Source organism: Castor canadensis, chromosome 7, assembly GCF_047511655.1.
Source record: "Castor canadensis chromosome 7, mCasCan1.hap1v2, whole genome shotgun sequence".
NCBI lineage: Eukaryota > Metazoa > Chordata > Mammalia > Rodentia > Castoridae > Castor > Castor canadensis.
Genome location: NC_133392.1, coordinates 100,938,515 through 100,964,772, shown reverse-complemented (window position 1 = coordinate 100,964,772; position 26,258 = coordinate 100,938,515). Strand labels below are relative to the sequence as shown.

The window sequence follows — 26,258 nt, the reverse complement described above, 5'->3', positions numbered from 1 at the left end:
CATCTTGTTATATGAAAATTTTGGTTACATGAAAACTTCTGTTGGTTTTTTTTTTTTTTCTGTGTGCTAGGGGCCTAATGAAAACTTTGTTATGGACTTGAGCTGGTCTGGGAACATGTATTTTAAAGCCACTTATCTACATGGTTCCTAGGGCCCTTTTCAATCCTTATAATTCATATATACTACCATGATTCCTTCTAAAGATGATGTCAACATAATGCAACCAAGTTCTGGTTTCAAGTCTAACTAAAAATGCAAAACAATCAATGTATTATTTTACTCCAGAAAATCTCTTATTAACAATTAAGTAAAAAATTAAATTAGACACCAGAAAATATATTATTAAAAATACAGTGGGCACTTTATATCCATGGATTCCACATCCTCATTCCCAACTAACTATAAATTAAAAAAATATATGAGAAAAAAGTGAGTTTGTATTAAATATGTACAGGCATTTTTCTTATCATTGTTCCCTAAACAACTATTTAGATAGCATGACATTGCATTGGGTATTATAAGTAGTCTAGAGATGATTTAAATATTCAGGAGGATATGTGGAGACTACATGAAAATTCTGTGCCCTTGTGTATAAAAAGCTTAAGCATCCTCAGATTTGGGTATCTGCCTGGGGAACTAAACCAATCTCTGTAGATACTGAGGACTAGATAATTCTTTTAATGACAAACTTTACCATTGGCTACTCTTTGAAAAGGGAAAAATAGAAATTTATTATTAGCTGTCATATATTGAACAATGTACTATGTGCCTAGAACTTTTTATGTACTGTTGAGCTCATAAAACATAATAAAGCAGGTATTATTCCACATTTGCTGATTTAGAGTAAGTTCAGAGGTAAATGGCTAAAGAGTGGTGAACTAGGTATGAACTTATTTTTATCTGTGTCTTAATATAATATAAATCTGGCCTTTTGCTTTAATTTTTATTTATATAAAAATGAGGCAAGATGTTTAATGTATTTAAGAGAATACACTTTTCAAGTAATGAAAAAGTTATGTTCATCTTAGAAGGAAAAAAGCCTGTTTAAATGAAAAAGAATAAATTTTTAAATGTTCTTAAATAAATTTAGTTTTGCATGTATATAATCGTTTGAAGAAGTAAGTTTTAATGGGAATTATATTTTGAAATTGTTATATTGTATTAGTATTTTGTAACTTCTTTCCTATGAAATAAATTTTTAATGTTTAAGTATAAACATGGTTAAAATTTATTGTTTAAAATGTAGATAGATGACCCAAGTTTCAGCCCATGCTTCTTTTTACTTATTATACAATTGATAAAAACAGGCCACCACTCTGTAGTTTATTAGGATCTTTAAAACTGCATTTTTATATCAAATTGCTATAGGAGATTTACTCTTGAATTTTTAATCTGGATTTCATTATTCTTTCCTGAACTTCCCTAACGCATGGTAAATATTAAATATTAAATGTTTTGGATTATAACTGACACCCCCAGATTTTAAAAATCATATAAACACCACATTTAAAATTTTTTTGTTTTGTTTTGTTTTGCTTTTAATAGGTGGCTACAGTCAACGCCTTCCAAATGCAAGTGCTCTGGGGAAAATTTTCACTGCTTTACCACTTGGTAATCCCATTTATCAGATGCTGGAATTAAAACTAGCCATGTACATTGATTTCCCCTCACATATGAATCCTGGGATTTTGGTTACCTGTGCAGATGATATTGAACTTTATAGTATTAGAGAGTTTGAGTGTATTAGGTTTGACAAACCTGGCTTTACTGCTTTAGCTCATCCTTCGAGTTTGACTGTGGGTACCACACATGGAGTATTTGTCTTAGATTCTTTTAGTCACTTAAAACATAGAGACCTGGAATACAGATGTTGCCATCGTTTCCTTCACAAGCCCAGCATAGAAAAGATGCATCAGTTTAATGCTGTGTGTAGACCTGGAAATTTCAGGGAACAGGACTTCAGTAGGGGTGACACTGCTTATCTTCAGTTAGACTCTGAATATGTCTATACAGATAGCCTATTTTATATGGATCATAAATCAGCAAGAAAGTTACTTGCTTTTTATGAAAAAATAGGCACACTGAGCTGTGAAATAGATGCATATGGTGACTTTCTGCAGGCATTGGGACCTGGAGCAACTGAGGAGTACACCAGAAATACATCAAATGTTACTAAAGAAGAATCAGAGTTGGTAGATATGAGGCAGAAACTATTTCATCTTCTTAAAGGAACACCACTAAATGTTGTTGTTCTTAATAACTCCAAATTTTATCACATTGGAACAACTGAAGAATATTTATTTCATTTTACTTCAAATAGCAGTTTAAAATCAGAGCTTCGCTTACAATCCATAGCTTTCAGCATCCTTCCAGATATTCCACAGTGGTCTGGTAAAACATCCTGTATCATTCAAAGTATACTGAATTCAAGATGCTCTGTGGCACCTGGCTCAGTTATAGAGTATTCCAGATTGGGGCCTGATGTGTCCATTGGGGAAAACTGCATTGTTAGCAATTCTAATATCATAACAAAAACTGTCCTACCTGCATATTCTTTTGTGTGTTCCTTAAGCTTAAAGGTAAATGGACACTTAAAGTATTCAACTATGGCATTTGGAGTGCAAGACAACTTGAAAAGCAATGTTAAGACATTGTTAGATATAAACTTACTTCAATTCTTTGGAGTCTGTTTCCTGTCATGCTTAGATATTTGGAATCTGAAAGTTACAGAGGAACTATTCTGGGGAAGTAAGACAGGTCTGAGTTTGTGGACAGCTCGCATTTTTCCAGTTTGTTCTTCTTTGAGTGAGTCAGTTACAGCATCCCTAAATATGTTAAATGCTGTGAAGAACAATTCACCATTCAGTCTGAGTAGCTTTAAGCTGTTGTCCATTGAAGAAATGCTTGCTTACAAAGATGTAGAAGACATGATAGCTTATAGGGAGCAAATTTTTCTAGACATTAGTTTAAATAAAAAACAATCTTATTATTCAGAGATATCTTAAATACTATATTCTTTGCCTTTCTTTGAACAAGATTGCAGATATCAGAGTTTTCTGTATACTTTGTTTTACTATAGTGAAATACTGAAAATTGTATTGCTATAGCATAATAATAACAAAAATACAAATAAACTTTGATGGAAGAATATTCCAAGACTAAGTTCAAAAAGAGAGATTCTTTGGGATGTTTTTCACCATTTTTAAAAGATGGGTTTCTACAGCACTGATTTATTCACATAATACTCTACTAGTTTTGAAGGTGATTTTCTACCTTTAAAATTTTTCCATCTTGTTTAAACTGTGATTTCAATAAACTTTTAAGGATTATGGGCAATTCTCTTTCCAAATGTAGTCCTGTTTTTATAAGCTAATAAAATGGCATTTTACAGAGACTTTGAGTACTGCAAGGATAACATAAAAATCTATTTTTGGAAACCCATAGCTGACAAATTCATACTAAATACATCATGATTATTTTAGTTGCAAATAACTATGTGCAAAGAACTATAAAATTGTAGCTCATTTTTTATCTTATCAAAATAAAGTATATATGTATTATTTACATACTCTTGAACATGTGTTGGCATAGCTTAGAAATTTTCTCTGAAGTTCCCTACCACAGGAACACCCCACACACACATATGTATATATATAAAATTTCAGTTAACTGTAGGAAATGTGGTAGGAATAATTATTGTGATTTTACTGCTAATCATGTAATTTCACCATGGACATTACTTTCAGGGGATGAATTCAAGTATATTTGCTACATTGTAAGAACCTTTGTAAATGTCATGATGTACCCCCACCCAGCACAACAAAAAAAGAATAAAAAATCCCTCTAACACAATAGTTAAATTGCCAGGGCTGATTTTCCTTTCCATTTCTTATATTTTTGCCCACATACCAGTTGCAGTGCTGAGGCCAAAAAGTGGACAGCAGGAGTGAGGCAGAAAAATATAAAAACTGAGATAATGCAAAGATGATAAATAGCTTTAAGGAAATAAAAATTAGGCTGCAATCACAGGTTATGTGTTCCCATTTTGGAATAAGCACATAAGTGAATTGTCTTCATATCAAAGTCTAATTAGAGACAAGATTTGCCAGACTTTTGTGTTTTAAATTAAATTGGAAAAAGAACTGGTCTTTGCCAATTTTGTTTGTATATTGACATAAAAAATAACTGATAAGCTAGAACTGAGATATCTAAAACCCTCATTTATGTGCATTTTTTTCCTTTTTCCCCAAGGAAAAATAAAATATGATGTAGTTATTGTTTAACATTTATTAATTTTCTTACAGAGGGTTCAGAGGATGTTATATGTTGGTGTTCATAAATGTTCAAGACTAATTTTACCTAAAGTGCTATTAATTATAAAAATCACTATTTTATGTTTTAAGAAGAAAATACTATGAATAAAGTATGACACATTGCTTTGTTAGTTACATGAAACTGTATTTTTTGGATATCTCTTAGTTACATTTAAACGTAGATGTTTGTCATGTAACTTTGCATATACACATAAAGAAACAAAACAGTGAAATATCAACATATCCTTAGGACATTGCTGCAGCTTTACGGTCAGTCAAACTCTTCTGCAGTGCTTTCAACTCAGAATTGTTGATATCTGTATGTCCACCCAGTATCATGTTCTGTTCTCTCCATGTAACTGGGAAAGCTACATTTCCCAGAAGGCTGCATTTTCTTTTTTTTATAAATTTATTTTTATTTTTAATTGACATAACTGCACATATTTATGGGGCAGCGGTACATTTTAGTGCATGTATACAATGTATAATGCTCAGGTCAGGGTAACTAGCATTTCTGTCACCTCAGACATTTGACATTTCTTTGTGTTGTAAAACATTTAAAATCCTCTCTGCTAACAATTTTAAAATAGTTTTTTGTCAACCATAGTTATCTGTCCTATAGAACATTGGAAGTTATTCCTTCCATCTGACTCCCATTACAGGAATTAATCTACAAAATTAGCATCCTTATGCAGACACAACATGCCTTCAAAGTTTTTGTCACTGGAGATAACCTAAAATTCTAAATTCCATGACTATTTTACCCCTATCATTTCATAACTGCCCTTTTGTATTGGAAATTACAATGGTTTAGCTTGTAGAATATATTATCATTACTTGGCATTTGATGGTATCCTAATGGTATCTTGAAAGTTTGTTTATTCACAAACACCAGTTTTGGGGGGGTGGGGGGAAGGGAAGATGGGTTGTAGTTAAAGATTATACTAGTGATCTTCAAGCTTTTAAAAAATGAGATTTCTAGGCCCTGGATTTACAGACCTGGCTCTTATTCTGGATTTTACCAACTATAATTTCAGGGCAAGGTACTTAAACCTGCTTGTCTGGGTTTCACTAAAGTTAAATGAGAATAGTAATATTATTCCACTCATAGGGCTGTAGAAATAAAGTTATACATGAAATCATAATTACTTGAATGCATACAAAATGTTTGACAAGCATTTAAGATGTCATCAAAAACATACCAGATATAATAACATTAAATAGTATAAATTTTCTAGGAAATACTAACAAAAGACATTTATGGAGAAAATTATAAAACTTTATTAAAAGACATTTCAAAGGCCTAATTAAGTGGAGAGCTATAACATGTTCATGGACTGGAAGACCTAACATTATAAAGGTTACATGGGTCAAAAAATTAATCCTTAATTTCAATACAAATCAAATCAAAATTCCAGCATGCCTTACTTGATTTACAACTTGTCAGTCTACTTCTATAAATTGTATGGATGAGCAAATGACTAAAATTGCCAAGACACTCCTGAAGAAGAAAAATTTGGTAGTGACATTGGAGGTGTGATAGGATAACATCAAAATTTAGAGACAGCTTTGTTTTCACTAAGACCTTTTTTTTTTTTTTTTTTGGAACTACTGGGGTTTTAACTCAGGGCTTCACACCTGTAGGGCAGGCAGTCTACCAGTCTACCACTTGAGTCACAACCCAGCCCCTTATAAAGACCTTTGGAAAAATTGTAATAATTAAGATTGTATAGTAGTGTCACAAATTTAGCAGTGAGTCAGAAAAAAAACAGCCACAGTTACAAAGTGGACTAACAAAAGAATGTTAACAGATCAATGAGAAAAAAAGATGAGCTCTTCAGTAAATTTATAAGATGAACTTACACATAAGGAAAAATTCTTACAGTGAATTTCTACCTCAATTTTCATGAAAATCAGTTCAGGACAGCCTAGAGACAAATGTGAAAGGCAAAACTATAATCTTTTACAAGACAGTAAAGAATATCTTTGTACTTTGGGTAAAAAGTGATGCCCCTCCTCACAAGTCAACTTATCTCTAGCATTGTAAGATAATTTTCAGAAGCAGTTATTTCCAGTAGGACATGGGCAATGACTTACATTTTACAACTTACAAACTCCCCTTTCCAAAAAAGTCACTGTAAAGGTGAACAAAATCTTTATGGTTGCTTCAAACAGGAAAAGTTTACAGAAGGGATGGACATGTCACATAATGCATACAAAAGCTTTTCACAGGCCAACTCTGGAAGAAATGAACTAACAACTGCAGGATTCTCAACAGGATGATCCACAAACTATAAGCAGGAACCTTAGCTCTTTTGCACAACACCAACTTGTTATCACCATAAGAAAGCCTGAGTATCCTTACCTGACACATTTAGTTTCAGGGGTCCCAAGGCCACACTAAGACTGCTGGCTTAAACATAGTCACATTTACGCTGATGGCATCAGGGAAAGAGAAGACAAGATTTTTACTTCCCCACACTGTAAAGCCTCTGTGCCAAAGTGGCTAACGTGTGACATCAGAGAATATTTCCTGGGAACAAAGAACAATCTTCAGACTGATCAAGATGGCAACTGGGACATAGCCACAGACCACGTGAGCTCCATGAACCAGGGACTTTGCTAAGACGCTGGAGACACACATGGCTGAGGTAAAGCACCAGGGAGAGCTAAAACATCAGCACTCTGAACCCCTAGCTTGTGGAAGTCTTCTCCACACCATGATTTACTAAAAGAACAGCCTGTGCTGTCAGGAATGAGACAAGGGTGCCCACTATCCCCACTCCTTTTCAACATAGTACTGGAATTTCCTACCAGAGCAATTAGACAAGAAGAAGAAATAAAAGGAATACAAATAGATAAAGAAACTGTCAAAATATCCCTATTTGCAGATGATATGATCTACACCTTAAAGACCCAAAAAACTCTATCCAAAAACTATTAGACACCATAAACAGCTATAGCAAGGTGGAAGGATACAAAATCAACTTACAAAAATCAGTAGATTTTCTACACACCAACAATAAACAAACTGATATGGAATATATGGAAATAATTCCACTTACAATAGCCTCAAAAATAATCAAATACCTAGAAGTAAACTTAACAAAAGATGTCAATGACCTCTACAAGGAGAATTACAAACCCCTGAAGAAAGAGATTGAGGAAGACTACAGAAGATAGAAAGATCTCCCATGCTCATGGACTGGAAGAATCAACATAGTAAAAATGGCCATACTACCAAAAGCAATCTACATGTTTAATGCAATTCTCATCAAAATCTCAATGACTTTCATCACAGTGATTGAAAAATCTACCTTGAAGTTCATTTGAAAACACAAGAGACCACGAATAGCCAAGGCAATACTCAGCAAAAAGAGCAATGCTGGTGGTTTCATAATACCCAACTTCAAACTATATTACAAAGCAATAACAATAAAAACAGCATGGTACTGGCACAAAAACAGACATGATGACCAGTGGAACAGAATAGAGGACCTGGATATGAATCCACACAACAATATCCACCTTATTTTTGACAAAGGGACCAAAAATATACGATGGAGAAAAGACAGTTTCTTCAACAAATGCTGCTGAGAAAAACGGTTATCCATCTTCAAGAAACTAGAACTAGATCATGTCTATCACCCTATACTATTATCAACTCAAAATGGATTAAGGACCTTAATATCAAACCTGAAACTCTGTAGTACAGGAAAGAGCAGGAAACACTCTGGAACTAATAGGTATGGGCAAGGACTTCCTCAATAGAACTCCAGCAGCTCTGAAACTAAGAGAAAGAATGGACAAATGGGACTTCAGAAAATTAAAAAGTTTCCACGCAACAAAAAAATGGCCTCTAAACTAAAGAGAACACCCACAAGAGTGGGAGAAAATATATGCTAGCTATACATCAGAGAAAGGACTGATAACCAGAATATGCAGGGAACTTAAGACACTAAACTCTCCCAAAATCAATGAACCAATTAAAAAATGGGCAACAGAACTAAACAGAACTTTCTCAAAAGAAGAAATTCAAATGCTGAAAAAATGCACACCTCACCATCTCTAGCCATAAAGGAAATGCAAATCAAAACCACAATAAGATTCTACCTCACCCCTGTTAGAATAGCCACCATCAAAAACACCAACAATGTGTTGGCAAGGATGTGGGGAAAAAGGAACCCTCATACAGTGCTGGTGGGAATTCAAGCTGGTGCAACCACTTTGGAAAAAAATTTGGAGGCTTCTTAAAAATCTAAACATAGATCTACCATATGATCCAGCAATCCCACTCCTGGGGATATACCCAAAGTAATGTGACACAGGTTACTCCAAATGCACCTGCACACCCATGTTTATTTCAGCACTATTCACAATAGCCAAGTTATAGAAAAAACCAAGATGCCCCATTACTGATGAATGGATGAAGAAAATGTGGTACTTGTACACAATGGAATTTTACTCAGCCATGAAGAAAAATGAAATCTTATCATTTGCAAGTTAATGGATGGAACTGGAAAACATCATTCTGAGTGAGGTTAGCCTGGCTCAGAAGACCCAAAGTCATATGTTCTCCCTCAGATGTGATCTTTAGATCTAGGGCAAATACAGCAATGTTGTATGACTTGGGTTACATGACAAGGGGAGAACATATGTACGAGGTTAGATAGAAAACCCAAAACATGGAAGCATTTGATGTCCCCACTCCAGAGGAATTAATACAGAAGCCCTAAAGTGACAGAGGTCAGCACAAGAAGGGGATCAGGAGCCAGTGTAAAGATCATAGATGAATCACTCTGGGTTGTAACACATTTGTACATGGAAGCAATGCTAGGAATATCTCTGTATAGCTGTCCTTATCTCAACTAGAAGAAAATGCTATGTCTTTCTTATTATTGCTTATTTATACTCTTCAATGGAACTGGAGAAAAGCATGAGGAACAGATTCTGCCTGGAAGGGAGAGGGGAGGAGAGAGTGGGGGCAGGGACAAGAGGGAGAAATGACCCAAACAATGTATGCACATGTTAATAAATGAATTTTTTTTTAAAATCTTCAAAAACCGGCAATTCAAAAAGCTTTTTTGAGTCAGCTTCTGAGACATACTCTATTAGTGGTATTTTCCCTTTTCACAAAAGACAACAACAAAGAGTCCTGTATACTAACAACATAAAAACTAAAAACTTAAAAAAAAAAGAATCAAAATTCTACATCTTTATAAAACTTGTTTTAAAACCACAACAGTATTTCTAATAGTAGAATCACTAACAATACAGAGCTATCAAAAATGTACACTTCACTTGGCATCCCCAGGGCCTTCCTCTTTCTGTGACTGGACTGTGGAGGCATCTCAACTCTTTGCAAGGTTGTTTTCACCCTTGCCAGCATCTGCTTTGCCCTTTCTCCCTTTGGGCAGCTTCTCTCCCTTCTCTGCAAGGGACTTTTTAGGCTGGGCTCTGGTTTGGTGGGGGGCAACTTTAGCAGACAACCATGCTGATGTTCTCTGTGGCTCATCCTTAACCTTGGCTTTATCAACTTTAGCATTTCCCTTTGCCTCTCTCTTCAGCCTGGTGGTAGCAGTGCTTGGCAGGTGGCTTGCCAGTCCACCAGATGCTTCAGTCTTTCTCACACAGCTCCTGGAAAGAGTTCAGCTGGGCAAAGATGTTTGTAATACATATAACTCTGCATTTTCTATGTATGTTCAACCATAATACTGTCTGTGTTTTCTTCCAAGCTGCATACACTTTGTATTACACCTGTTCTGTAAGTTCTATTGCTAATGTTTTTCCTATTTGACAAAATCATTTTTACTTTGGCCTCAGTTTAATCATGTCCCTAAAAGATAGGTGGCTCAAACCTAAAGTCAGTGTGAGGTTTCTGATAAATTGATGACATATTATGTCAGTATGAAAATAATTGGTTATCTGTAAATCACTTTTCTGTTTAAGTTGTATTTGTGTGTGTGTGTTATTGTTTCTTTTTTCAATGTTCATCCAAGGAGAAAGTAAAACTATGTAGTATCCACATACTAAAAACTGGAGTATTTAGCATTTACTAATTTACTTGCAGAACTTTCAGAGGATGTTATGTGTTTTCATTCATTAAATGTTCAATATTGTATTTACCTAATCTTAATTTTCATCATAATCCTGCATAATGCATGGATTCTGGTTGAAAGTTTATCTGTTCAAAACATTTGTCATTGTCTTTTGCCTTGAGACATATTGCCTGGTGTATAATATCAGTACCACACATGTATGATCAACAGTGCTCCTAACTCAACTGAAGTCATAATCACATGCACAACTATGATCAAGTTCACATATGAGCAAGTAATAACTTCCTAAACTGTTGCTACATGGCTAATACTTGTTACAAAGCATTATCACTTGCAAGACATTCTATTTTCAGAGATGTGGAAATGTAGAAAAAGATGAATTAGGAAATTATTTTAACTGAAGCATTTTATTTAAATGACTGAGAAAAACAAAAACAAGCCACTCTCAACTTTGACCCCTCCAGTGTAGTGTACATGATGATAAGAGGGAAAAATGTTTTCATAGGAAGTGAGTAAGTTTTGTGAGATTGACAAGTTTTAGACTTTTCATTTAGCCTCTCCACAAAACGATTCATACTTTTTTCTTTCCTAAATTTTATCAGCAATAAAAAGGCCTGCATGTATAAATACAAAACATTTCTTCTTGATTAATAATTTTTATTTTATAAAATCAGAGCTCTTAAATCATATACCCTGAGATTTATAAGGGACTTCTATTACTTGTAAGTAATCATATTCCATAAACATTGGTGACCTAATGATTAACAATGACTCTAGAAGGGTGTGAGAATAATGCATCATTTGCTAATCTACTTTCAGCATTTATTCTCTAAACAAAACAGAGTATGTATCAGTGTATACTGAGGTGAAAAGAAGCTGTAGAAATCTAAGTGATACACTGAAAATGGCAGAGATTTGATGGCACAAATCCAGAATTAACTCCTGCAACCTGTGAACTGTTCATCTTCTGTAACTACTATTTCCAATTGTATATTAGGATTACCAACTTTAGCAACAAAGCCCAAATCAGAATTTTTCTTGCTGTAATTTGTATGCCTGGCTGCCTCATGCAACGATTAAGTATGTCACATAAAATCAGAGACAGTATTCACATGTACACCATGGCACCCTCTGCCCTCAAGCAATTTGTAAGCCCAGAATTAAAGCATTTCATACTTGTCTAGCAGAATTAAGGTAGAACACAAAGGAAAAATAAACACATTAAAATGTTATTCATATGCTTAAAGCTATCCAATTACAGATGTTTTTGTTGTTCAGTTAAAACTAAGTGTTCATCTAAGCCAAGAACTAAATTATTCTTACCAAAGAAAGATCTTTTAAGTTTACTTAGTATAAGAGAAATAATTGGAACAACCATTATCTGCTTCAGTTAACTTGAATTTCTATACTTCTAAAATTTTGTTCAGGCAAAGTTAATTTCTATTGAGGTTGAAGAGCACAACTTCTATTTTTTACACTTAGTGAAATTATATTATTAATATTCCTTGTATTGAACTTCATAGTGGTTATTTTGCATTTTCTTTCTCCATCGATGTGCTAAGACCTGTGTAACATACTAATGTTCATATTCCCATTTGTGCATATGCAAAAAAATTTCTAATTACATTTTTATATATAGTGAAAGGCAAGATACAGCACTCTGGTTGGAGAGTAACTCTTCTGTCCTTAGCAGAGTTATGTGTATGAGCTATGGTAAACCTTACTTGCCAAGTTGTTCAAATGTGGCATTTTGACTGTATTGCCATAAAGTAAAAAATTTTAAACCAGAGTAAAAGTTAAGATAAAGGAATAGACAAAACAGTCCAGATTCCTTACTGTATTGATATATGGAAGATTAGAGATAAAGGAAGAAGATACTTGTGAATAATATCTTATCGTCTATCTGTAGAGCGACATGATTGCTGACACATGTGTCTAAAGATTCTCCTCTCAAGGACTTTACTATCCATGCAAGTAAGCAATTGAAGCTAACAGAGTTAATATTTCCTTCTGAGCTGGTTGGGCCACTAGTCTATCTTTGAAGCCTCTGGGTATAAGGATCTCTTAGCTATCCAAAGTATAAATTTCAACCATTCAAACAGAGAAATTCATTTCTGATTGCCACAGACTAGTGCAATCCACCTGCTAGTGTCATTTCCCAGCTATCTGTGCCATAACATATCCTTAAATTGTGCTTTGATGCATTGCTGAAACAATCTAAACTAATGTCTGTATTCTTTGGGACACTATTTGATGATGTGTTACTGATCTTCTTGTTAAATTCCCAGTTGCCTTAAAGGCCTTTAAAGTCTTTGCTATATAACCAACACTTTGTGACTAAGTAATCTGCACATGTGAATGGCTTTTTTCTTTTTATTCACCTGTATCCTCTCTTTTCTCTCTGCATAGCATTTGGATGGTTCAAGCTAGTTTTAATTTACTACCTCCTTTTAGGAGGCAGTCACATTACCCAGGAAAGAATTAAAGCATTTACATCTTGAGGCAAAAAGTCTTTTAAAACACAACTCTGTTGAAATCAAGTAAGTGCTCATTTCATTTGGAGTTTGAGAAACGTCGCATGGCTCAATGAAGTTTTACATGATTGGTTTCTTTCCTATTATTTTTAGCCTTGGGGTTTGAGAAAGTAAATTATAACCACCAATATGCTTTTCTTCAGAGAAGTTTCAAACATTCGTAGTAAAAACTAGACCTTGAGAACTAAGACTACAAAAAATAATGACTACAATGAGTGGCCCAAGTCCAAATTTTAAATGTACAGGCACACTGACAAGGACATAATTTAACTTATAAATACACTAATTATGTTTCACTGGAATCGATTTTAATGAAATTTAGAAAGAAATATCATCAGTCATTATAATTGGCTAAAGTTCATAGAACTTCTAGTTAACTATTATCCAGTCAAATCAAGAACCATTTATGGAACCTGGTCTGTGAGAGGGAGGGAGAAAGCAGATTTTCAGCAAAACTTTTTTTAATTCTTACAATTGCTAATGTTTAAACACAAAAGAAATATTTGCCATGATTTGCAGAAGAGAACTAACCCAACTTGTGAGATTATCCATATTTCTTCAATCTTATCTGTAAGTCTTTCTAGACTATAAACATGCTGTAATTTCCCATAATATAAAAATAAATAAGCAACAACAAAAACTAGCTACCTTTAGTCATATTATTTCATCAGAATACAATTTATTTTATGTATTTCATTGACAACATTTTTTAAGTTGTCTGTATTAACTGTCATAATATAGCCAACATTGAATTCTAGATTTGGACACTTACTTGCCTGCCTCCCTCACTGGAAAATCTTAAATAGGCATTTGCATTTAGAGAACTCTCATCTTCACCTTATCAATCCTCATGATCTTTGCTGTCTAGGCAAATTACCCAGCCATCTTCCACATTACTCAAGCCATAAACCTAGAAATCATATGACTGCTCAAATACTTCCCCATATGTACTTCATCCAATTTTACAGCAAGTGTAGTCTGTATGTGGAAAACACAACCAAAATCAAATGTTTTCTCAACTATAACTGAGCTACTACTGTTACCTGAAGTAATGCAAAATATATAGAGTAAAAATAACGAACTATTATTTGACTTTTATAATTTTGCATGGAGGCATAGAGATTACAAATGAAAGATATTTAAAAAAATTGACACTGAGTTGTGTTGAGAGGAAAAGGAATATTGGGGCCCTCTCAACCTAGCCTCATTGACTGAATCTGCCTTTTAGGATTCGTGCTACTTTCTAACATTCTACAATTTCTTTATTCTGTGAAGTTTTGCCTGGTGAAAGTCTGTAATCTCTTTGCTATACAATGGGCTTTTGCCATTTTCATATTGACTATGTATAATAATGTGTTCACTGGAATTTGTTTCCTTTTTAGATATAATAAACATGATTTGACATCCATAGATGTCAAAAACTTCTCCCAAATATCTGTGAAATTCCTGGAGATTATATATCTTCACAATCACCTTTAGTTGTAAGCTTCCATTTCTAGTGAGTTACTTCTTTGGTGGCTTACATTTAATTTTCTCACAATTCTATGAGTTGAATACTTGTTTTTTTTATGTGAGTCTCAAACTTTTTCTCTTTCCCAAACCTACTGTATCACATTATCTTCACAAGAAAAAAAGATCCTTCTCATACAAATTATGTGTGCAGCAAATTTCTCTGTACAGTTGAGGCTATGGAAAAATGTGGTAGGAGAGATAAGAAGGATATATACATGAGAAATGAAGACACAACATTGAATAATAATTGTTCTTAGAAATCAATCCTTTGCCAACCTCATCACCAAGAATTTATTCGTTGCCTATTTTATTGCAATCCTAAATCATCTCTTTGACAACTCTTTTTCTCTTCCCTTGATTAACCCCTCCTCCTCACTAACAAGGAACATTTTGTCTAGAATATCTCTAAGAATTTGCATTGTTCTCATAGTGAGAGATTTCCCAATTTGCTCTCTCAAGACACTATTACCAACACCAGGCTGATCTTCATTTATCCAGACATATCAAGGCACTCAACAGAATAAAAGAACTTTTCATTTCCAAGATCCACCTTCTTTTAGCTACCTATTGCATAACTCTTTTCTTTAACTTTGAAAGCTGAGTGTAAGGGTGACTAGTGCAACAAAAGTATTCCTGCTAGTAGTGGTTATCTTGTCACATATCACTATTACAACTCTTTTATAGATAATAGCCTCTATTGTTTATTATTGGATGAAAATTTCCATGGTGATAGGATGATTTTAAGCTGAACTTAAAGGTACTATGAATATGAACAGGATCATACAAAGAGAATTTTAGACTACAAAAACTGTGAAAGTTTACTCTTATCAACTGAGTTTTAGGCAGTTTATTGCCTATCCCTATAATGCTAGAAATGCCATAAGGCTCTGTATTCTTTTCTCTGTTCTTTGCTACAGGGCAGGGATTGGATGAGACTTACTACTGAAATTACTTGTAGTTATGATCACGTAACTCCTGAGTTTGCTTATTCTCCAATGTGAAGTATATTTTTTTAATTTTCCAAAACACCATAATTTAACAGTAATTTCCAAAATTTGTGATAATTTCTTTGTTACATTCCATACTTAGGAAAAGGATACCATGTCAGCAATTCTCTATTCTTTCTCATGTATCTTTGCTTTCTGCCTCTACAAAATAATTCTTATCAGGGCACAAATATTCTAGTATTTATGACTTCCTCAATAGAGCACAAGTGGCTCAGCAACTAAGAGAAAAGATTGACAAATGAGACTACATGAAGTTAAAAAGCTTCTGCACAAGAAAAGAAATGGTCTGTAACTTGAAGAAACTGCCCACAGAGTGGGAGAAAATCTTTGCCAGTATACAGCTGACAAGGGACTGATAACCAGAACATACAGGAAGTTCAAAAACTGAATTCCCCAAAATTCAATGACCCAATGAAGAAATGGGCAAAAGAACTTGAACAGAGCTTACTCAAAGAAAGAAGTCCAAATGGCTAAAAAACACATGAAGAAATGCTCAACATCTCTGGCCATAAAGTAAATGCAAATCAAAACCACATTAAGATCCACCTCATTGCTGTTACCATCCAGAACACTACCAACAACAAATGCTGGAGAGAGTGTGGAGAAAAAGGAAACCTCATACACTGCTGGCGGGAATGTAAATTAGTAAAACCACTATGGAAAACAGTATAGAAACTCCTCAAAAAACTAAAAATAGAACTTTCATATGATCTAGCAATTCCACTCTTAGGGATATACCCAAAGGATTGTAAGTCAGGTTATAACAAAGGCATCTGCACATCCATGTTTATTGCAACACTATTCACAACAGCTAAGCTTTGGAAACAAACAGCCAAGATGCCTACTACTTACAAATAGATTAAGAAAATGGGGTACTTATATACAATCGAATTCTATTCAGCCACAAAGAAGAATGAAATTTTGTCTTTTGCAGGTAAATAGATGGAACTGGAGAACATCATCTTGCATAAAGTTAACCAGGTTCAGAAGGCCAAAAGTCAAATGTTTTCTCTCATATGTGGAATATAGACCTAATATAAATACAGCAATATTGTGAAAAATAGGTCACGTTAAGGGGAGGTCACATACGAGAAGGGGAGGGTTAAAGAAGAAAGTTAAGAAGGTGAATAAGGTTGACGTACTCTATACAAGAGTGAGATAGAATTTTTAAATTGTTTGAAACAATTTAAAATAAGAAAAAGAAAGGAACTAAAGTAGAAAGAAGAAGAAAGAAAAATAGAGGACAAGAACCAAATCAGGCTATAATACATATATATGTGGAAGTGCTACAAGGAAATTCCCTGTATGGAAATTCTTAAACAAGCAAAAATGTCATTTCTTTTTCCTTTCTTTTCCAAAATCAGGGAACAGGAGGGAAGAACAGACACTGCCTGGTTGAGGGTGGGGTGGTTGATACCAGTAGGAGAAGAGAGGAGGTTGGAAAAAGGTGTATGAGGGTAAATATGGTGCAAATACTGCATACACATCAATATAAACTGAAAAAAAGATACCTGTTGAAACTATTTCTTGAGTAGGGGGAGGGAAGGATAAAAGAGAATGGTGGAAAGGGCGAATTCAAGCATGATATATTTGATATATTGTAAGAACCTTTGTAAATGCTACAATGTACCCCTACCCAGCACAATAAAATAAAGTAAAAAATAAAAAAGACCACCCTCAAATATTCTATTTTTTCAACTAACCACCAACAAAGATTTTTCCTTATTCTACTTCCTTCAGCACTATTTCTTTTATTTATCTGCTCCCTTTATAGTAAAACTCCTGGAATAAATTATCTGTACTCCCTCATTCACTCTTCAACCCATTCTAGACTATTAGTCCCTCTTCATCACCATCATCTGAAGATTCTCAGTACTCACCATCTTACTAAGTATTCACTATTCACATTGACATCTTCATGTCTTTTCAGAAGCATTTGTCATTATTAGTTACTACTCTGAGACATAAATTCTTAGTTGACTTCAAGTTATTCCATGCTACTTAACTTATTGGTTACTATGTTTAAGTCTCTTTATCTGATTCTTCCTCACCATTCTTCTTCATGTCACTGAAAGGGAATAGGTCTTTGTATTTAGATTTCTGTATCATTGTTCATTTCTGTCATAGCACCCATGTACTATCATTCCTCAAATCTATATTTCTAATTGTCAATGTACAACTTTAAAGTTTAAAAATACAATTTTATAACTTATGTGCAAATGCCAAATTTTATTTAATTAATTCATAAGGAAAACGGTAGGGTAATGAAGTTGTTCCAGATCTTATGAGGGAGAAATTTTTTATTAAGTTTTACAAGAAATTTGTTCAATAAAACAGTAGGTTGCCTTGTGAGATTATAAGCTTCTTAATACCAAGAGAGACTAGAAAGGGGCTTAATACCAGGAATGACTGAAGCAATGTGACTGGAAAACAATTTACCAATACTTTTCCTAACAAGCTTTTCTTTTCGGTCAGAAATAGGATTACATAATGACTATAAGTCAGATCTACTGAAAGTAGAATCTAAGATGGAGTTTTTAAATATTAGAATGCAGCATAGTTCTCAAGGATTAATACTTGTCATTGGGATTAATACTACACAAGGAAGATGCTGTGCAGAATTGAACAAAAGAGAAGTCAAGCTGAGATGCAAACCTAATGACAGCCTTAATTGACTAATCTCAAGAGGAAAACTTGTGCTAGAATCACACTTTAATATCGAACCTGAATGGCCAGGATTTATGTGGCACATTCATATTTGATATGGTCACTAAGAAAGGAGTAACTTCGATAAGTTAGCTGTTTGTGACTGAGGCAATCTTGGAATGGGGCTGGAAGCTTGCAATAGCTAAGGTAGCAAGCCCTTCATTGAAGGAGGATCTGGACCCATATCACAGTGTCCACCATGGCAACATGTAAAGTTCAATGCAACACCAAGATTTTCCTTTTACAAGAAACTATTTTAATAAAGCATGTTCTATTTCAAGATGAATTATGATGACTTTCAAACTAATCATGCAATATTGTAAATACTTAAAAGTTGACTCAATCCATAATAAAAGAAAGAAACTATATTTTAGTAGATGTGTCAATCATTGATTTACAGAAGAAAATTTTTATAATACTGTTACAAATCTACATGATAATCTCTAGTGCCAGATTTTACTGTTGACTAGCTAAAAAGCTAAAATATTCATAAATTCACATGAAGCCAGATGGCTTCCCTCTGAATATGCATTTGAATGATTTCTGTACATTATTTATTCCAAGAAGTGAACAAAATATACTATCATCATAGCACAGACTACTAATAAGTTTGTTTAAGGAATCAAGGAATAACAGGTGTACAATGCTAACTATATTTTGCATTGAACCTTGATTCCATGTATATTTTAGAATTTCAGCAAAATCAAAATAGTGCTTTATTAGTCTCTGAAATATCCAGAAATGAGGAGATGTTTGAGAAAAAATAGAGTTTAACTTTGAAGACATGGTTTTTAATTAATTTCTACCCAAAATTTTAATAGTTAAAATTTTAATTTTTATCTGGCAAAGTGGCTCAAATGGTAGAGTGCCTGCTTTGTAAGTGTGAGGGCCTAAGCTCAAACCCTGTATTTGAATATGTATACAAATTTTCTTAGGTCTCTAAAAATTCAAATGTATAACACTTAAAGTATTATCCATTTTTATTAAGTTGTTATTTTTGAAAATGTGTGTGTATATATATATATATATATTTTTTTTTTTTCTTTTCCAGGTGGAAATCACAGATGTCAATTTAAAATAAAAACATAGTTTAGTCACTGAAAGTATTTTCATGAAGATATGTGGGGATAGATGAAATGATAATTTCTAATTTAATTTTTTTTAATTCATAGAGGTTTCCTTTCATTTACATCTGCTATGTCCCTTCTTACATTTTCTCATTCTCTGGAAATATATTTACATTGGTAACTATCTTCTAAACCGGTGTTTTCTAAACTACAACTGGTAATTCCATCACCTGAAGTTCACTTGGGCCTGTTTTTGATGCTTATTTTTCAGCCCATGTTGCCAAACTTTCTTGAATGTCTGATTATCTTTACTTATTGGTCATTGTCCTTGGTAAATCAGCTTCTAGAGCTTGATGGCCTGAAATGAACGCACTATCCTACAGAGGCTTCACATTTGCTTCCGTTAGGAAACTACAGAGACCTGCCAGACTCTTTATAACCGAAAGGCAAATCTGTAATGAGCATGTTTACCGCCAAGTTTCTCAAGAACAGTATTTGGCTATTTTTTCTTCTGCTCTGCTCAACACAACATAGATTGCTCAACAATTTGCATTGTTGGGGATAAAGGATGACAGATTTACTCCTAGTTGATCCTTATCTGAAAGCATATTTTTAGGGAGTTTCAGCTGAATAAGTAATTTTCCTCCCTAAAAATCCTCAACCTGAAAGAACCCTGGACCACCCTCTGAGGAGATTCTAATTCCAAATATGTGCTTTTGGCAAATGCCTTAGGGCAAAAACTTACTCCACTTATTTTTCTGAGTTGAAGTTTTCTCCTAAAATTATTTATATATGCAACTTTATTGCTTTTAGATCATTGATGTTTGGTAGTTAATATAATTTTTATATTTTTGGCACTTAAAATCAGTCCATGATTCTCATTCATATGAAACATTAACTATAATTCTGTACTATTTTATTGACTTATTATCCAGCCTTTTCCTTAGTAGTGATATATTTTATTATTAGAGGAGGAGGTATATTAGTGAAGGGAATAGTACTAGTAAATGATATGTTATTACAATGGATGTTATGGCCGTAGAACATAATGAACATGAAAACGCTAAATTTATGAAGAGAGAAAAGAATAAAAGAAATAAGGTAAACATCTGGACCCTAAACCCTTTGAGTCCATGCCAAACAAACTACTTGATAAACAGCCCAGAATCTACCACAATACCAAGTATAGAGATGATAAATCACAATAAGTATTTTCCAGAAGAAATTAGAGTTATCATAAATAGGAAAAATATGATCAGTGTATATTTTGTAAAATAGGATATGAATCTATATAAGTCCTTCAAAAGTAAGATCAACATTTGGAATAGATAAATAATATTGTACCCTCTGTGACTTAAAATAATCACATCAAATCTTAATTATGTGTCAGTTTTTGATAGACATGGGAGCTATTTCAGTGTTCTTCCTTATTGGCTGATGATGAGACAGAAAAACTGGCATTACTTTGTGACTAGAGCTATATTAAAGAGAGTATATAGGGTATTATTGGAGCAGTAAGCTCCTGACAGAAGCTTCCTGATTGAAAAAAGATTTCCCTGGAAGTGGCCTTTCCCCTGAAACTTAAAGGAAGAATACGAATTGGCCTATTTTTGTTTGTTGTAGGAAACTGGAGAAGAGAGAATGAGAAGTAGAGTGTATTTTGTTAGTAAGAGTAGCATTTATGAAGATTGGAAGGAGAGAATGCCTGATGCATTGTAAGGCTATGAAGAACATTGTTGGAAATTATACCCCTAACTAAATTAAGATCAAAAATCTCTTTCAGAGTGATGGGAGTAGCAGTCTCAGTGTTTAGTGAATGTTAAGGAATAGGGAAGCAATAAAAAAATCTCCAAAAACCCAGTCTCCCCACAGATCATTTCCCGGTAAAACACTATTAAGGAAAAACTATTAAGGATAGCTTTGCTAAACCATAAGCTGTGCATATTTCACTACATAGAACTGAATCAAATCTAGAAAACAGAAATTTCACAAGAGAGTTAACATGGTACAAATATTAAGCAGAAACTTACTGTGAACCTGATAATAAAGTTGGATCAGATTTCAAAACTTTAGTATTTAATATTCTATTTTAAACACATATTGCTAGAAAATGTTTTTGTTTAGATGTGAATAGTTATAATTTATCTTTACTAGAGTTTATCATCTATACTGAACTGTAAATTTCATATGCAAGTGGCTTTTTTAATGATATGAAAATGACACCATGTATTATATTATTTTATCGACCTGATTTAAAAGGCTAGACAAATGTGTTTATGTACTTAGCTATACAGCATAACCCTTTTTCTTTCTAACATCAGCAATAACTAGACTACTTACATAAATGCACATTGGATGACCCATGGTCTCACATTAGTCAGCCATTAGCTAAAACAATAAAACAACCTGCCAAGGTTTTTCAGTGAATGAAAACAAACTATAATTTTCTAGTGACGTATAAAGCTCAACAAAGGACAATACATAAAAATTTGACATTATTTTTGCTGTGATCACTGTGATCTGCGTAATGCCAAAGTCAAAATAGACAAACACCATGTACACTAGGCAATGTGAATCTCAAGTGGTTTGATACAAGTTATTAGAAAATTTTTCAAAATTGAAAGAAAGATAAGAAAAATCTTGCAAATTGGTGAACATATGCTGCCTATCAATTAGGATATCTAGGAAAGTTTAATGAAATTATTAAAAGGGCATTTAGGGAATATGGACAATTGTTCTTTGTACCCAGAACAAATATATTTCCTAATCCATTTCTTTATTTGCAAGAAAAGATTTCTTCCTTTGAGCTTTCTTTCAGGATAATGAAGGAGGTGTCTAGATTACATCTCCAATGTAATCTCAATAGATGTTCAACAAGACACACGTGATGTTCTTCTTTATAAAATGGTGGCCTCTGTTTAAATCAGTCACTTTCCTAAGTGCACCATGAATTTACATATAGTTCACATGTTCGTCTCACTCACAAAACGCAGGTTTATGCTAGTCCCCACGTTGCTCTCTCTTCCCAATAATTATGGTCTTAACTTTTCTAAGCTCTCTTAGTTTAACTGTTTTTTCCTTGAGAAACTTTTTTCTTTACTGTTCATATTTTATACCACTGCTGCCACTTTATGTATAATTTCTCTGTCATTTGGTATTTATGACTTTGCCTAACTTAGCCTCATCAATATTTAGTCTAAAGAAATCCAGAATGAAATTTAAATTACTTTGGAGCCATCAGTTTTGTTTAATTTGTTTTACTGCGCAGAGCAATAATAGAGATTTTAATGAACATCATCTTAATAATTTCTCTGAATCCTCTGAAGTGATATAATGATCTAAACTGTGTCCAAGTTCTCAATTTATCATATGCTGGAGAGTAAGTAGTTATTTCTTTGTCCTCTGACAAAAATTTTAAAAGCTTCACAAGTAGCAAGAACTATTTCAAGTCATTCCACATTCAAAAATCCTTCTATAGCCAGCCCATTTTTACCCTCTCCTCTTCTTAACTTATATAGCATGCTTTGGGCAACAATCAATTTACATGCATCAAAACTATTTTATAGAGTAAGTTAGATTATCAAATACTAAATTAGGTTATAGAGTCTGCAGTCAGGGTCTCTGGAGTACTGTGTACAGCCTGCTTATTTTATGGACAAGCTACATATAGATTACTTCTTTTAGAACTTGGATTTTTAAAATTCTCATTCAAGGGCCTAACACCAGCAGATTATGATTTAATAGATAATGAGTAGATTCCAGTAATTGTAGTTTTAAAAGTTTCCTGAAAAGTCTGTTTTGTAAACAATTATTAGGATATTAAATACTTTTTGTAAATAACTGGTACCATTAATCCACACTTCAAACAGCTTTTAAGGAGTACGTAAATGTTTAAGATGAAGATGAGAAAAATGAAAAGATTTAAAATTCTTTGGAATTTAGTCTGCAGAACTGGCAACAAATACATTTATATTCACTTCACCTCTTTTTCAGACCTTAGCAATATTTCTCTTACTGAAGGGATTGAATTTATTCAATTCAATTGATTCAATCCAATTCAGTTTGGTTAGATTTACTTTGATTCAATTCAATCAAAAACAATAAAATTTATATCAATATCTGTCACGCATTGTACTAGGCTGTTTTGAATGCAAAGATCCTTGCTTTCAAGCAGCTCACAGACTAGTAGGAAAGATAAAACATCAATCCTATCTTCAGCAGTAAGTAGTTTAATAGAAGTTAGTGTTATAGTCAGAGAATTTACTTAGAGCATGCCTTAGAAGTGTTGTTTAACTTTCTTCCCTGTTCCTTTTATGTGTATAGTCTATACATAGTTTGTATCCATAAAATGTATGCAGATGTATGGGTATATAATGTACACATACATAAATGTATATGTTTGTATACACACATATATACATACATATGTGGGTGTTTGTGTGTGTGTGTGTGTCCAAGGAGGATTTCAGAAATATAATGATGGAGTTAATTTTTGAAAACCTCATGTGACAACATGCACTCATCTCTCACTCTGATATACCTAAAACCCACACAAATTTCAAATACCTTAAATCACATTATATAAATTCCATCACTCTTCTCTAGATGCATATGTGAACTTGAAGAATATGGGGAATAGTTTTGGGTAACTATTCATATAATCAGACCTAGACCCAAATTTAGGAAATTCTGGGTAGTCATTAGAAAGAAAATGATAGCATATAGTGAGCTAGTTTCAAGAATCAGGCTCAAGATTTGGAATTCAAATCCACTCTACTGTGACTTTAAAAAACTAGGTATCAGGTACACCCATATGGGAAGTGACTTTTCATCATTTGCTTAGGACATCAAGAAGTGATCTTAAATGTCATGTTTAGTGTTATGGGATACCTGGGATCCTTGAGGAATGTGTAGGCATTTCTAATTCTTTTGGATGTGCAATGTCCTCCACTCTATAACTCCAAACTTCTTCACTAGTCATTGTTAAAGTTTTTTAGACAGAGCATGAATCCATTAATTCATATCTTTTCTTTCCCATTAATGAGCCAATTAATTAACAATGGTGGGCTCAAGGGACAAAGCAGGGAAGAAGATACAATAGGATCAACAAGCAGAAAGTGGTCATAAATGGTTTGTGAAGTTAGTAAAGACTCCTTAGAGGTGCTAATATCTAAATTGAGTCCTGAAGTAGGAATATGACTTACCTTGAGATAAGAGAAAATACAGTAGAGGCAGTTACTCCTCACCTTATCAGACTGGAAAAAAACAATAAAGGCTTGTTTCCAAATTCAGCGGTAGTTTATGAAAACAGCTTACCATAAAAATAAAGGGTTCTGAAATTTACAATGATTATTATTTACTCTACATAATCCATACTAAAGAAAGTAAGTAAAGTTGAAAGGAAAACATAATGTAACTTTCACATATTCTAGTTGAAAATGTAAATTACTTGCTATAACAAATCTTCTAAATTTTTTTATATTTTATTTTTATTATTGTTGTACTAGGAGTATATTGAGATATTTATAAAACTTCTTATAATATATCAAAGTTAAATTCATCCCCTTCATTATTCTTCTTTATCCCCCTCACCACATTCCTGAAATAGTATCAACAGATCTCATTTTTCCATTAACATACATGTGTACTGAATATTTTCATAATATTCATTCTCTAATCTGGTTTCCTTATATGTACTCAATCCCCCAGAAAGGATCTGTTTTCCTGTTTTGCCTTCCCATTCTCAGCTTTTGCAAAAAAATAAAAATTAAAAAATGGTACTTTTGTTTGTTTAAGATAGCTATAAAGGTTATTTCATTGTAACATTTCCATGTACATATGTGTTGAAACCCAGTTTGGCTGATCCCCTCGATTTTTCTCCTTTCTACCTTAGTACCCTTCTCATGGTAGTTTCAGCAGGTTTAATAATTCTATATTCATTCTTGTACAGGAAGTACATCAATCATATTCAACTTCTTAACTACCTTCTTTTACATGCCCTCTCTCATATGTGACCTCCCCTTAGGGTAACCTGTTTTTCATAATACTGCTTGTATTAATAGTGGGTCAATATTCTGCATATAAGAGAAAACATAACTTTGGGTTTTTTGAGCCTGATTAACTTCACTTAAGATGTTCTTCAGTTCCATCCATCTACTGCAAATGACAAAATTTCATTCTTCTTTAAGGCTGAATAAAATTTCATTGTATAAATACCACATTTTCTTAATCCATTCATCAGTAGTGAGACATCTTGACTGTTTCCATAGCTTAGTTATTGTGAATAATGCTGCAATAAACATGGGTGTGCGGGTGCCTTAATTATAACTTGATTTTTAGGTGTGGTATTTGTGGATCATATGGCAGTTCTATTTTTAGTTTTTTGAGAAGCCTCCATACTGTTTTACCTAGTGGTTATGCTAATTTATATTCCCACCAAGAGTGTATGAGTGTTCCTTTTTCCCCTCATCCTCATTAGCATTTGCTATTGCTTGTGTTCTTGATAATAGTCATTCTAACAGGAGTGAGGAGGAATCTTGGTTTTGATTTTCAGTTCTTTTATGGCTAGAGATGTTGAGCATTTCTTCATGTGTTTTTTTGGCCATTTGGACTTCTTCCTTTGAACTAGCTATTCAGTTCATTTGCCCATTTTTTTATTGGGTCACTGATTCTTTGGAAATTTAGTTTTTTGAGCTCCCTGTATATTCTGGTTATCCCTTGTCGGATACAGAGCTAGAGAAAGATTTTCTCCCACTCTGTGGACTGCCTCTTCAATGTGCTGACCATTTCATTTGTTGTAAAGAGGCTTTTCAATTTCATTTACTCACCTTTGTCAATCATTTCTCTTAGTTGCTTAGTCTTTTGAATTCTGTTTAGAAAGTCATTGCTTATGCCTATTTATTTCAGTGTATGCCCTGCTCTTTCCCACTCTAGCTTCAGTTTCAGGTCTAATATATGTTAAGGTCTTTAATCCACTTTGAGTTGATACTTGTTCAGGGTGAAAGACATGGATCTAGTTTCAGTGTTCTGCATGCAGAAACCAGTTTTCCAAGCAACATTT

At 33.5% G+C, this 26,258-nt stretch overlaps 1 protein-coding gene and 1 pseudogene across 2 annotated transcripts in view; one reads left to right on the top strand and one right to left on the bottom strand.

Moving 5' to 3' along the window:
- Positions 1-26,258, top strand: part of Tnni3k (TNNI3 interacting kinase) — a 316,805-nt gene that overhangs the window by 3,300 nt on the left and 287,247 nt on the right. Inside the window, exon 4 of one of the 2 annotated variants that reach the window (XM_074079755.1) lies at positions 856-870. In XM_074079755.1, the coding sequence (XP_073935856.1) occupies positions 856-870 (15 nt within the window). Of the gene's footprint in view, positions 1-855; positions 871-1,545; positions 3,569-26,258 lie in introns of those variants that run through there. The other variant, XM_020156448.2, reaches the window with a different exon arrangement.
- LOC109681604 (high mobility group nucleosome-binding domain-containing protein 4-like) lies at positions 9,611-10,145 on the bottom strand (annotated as a pseudogene).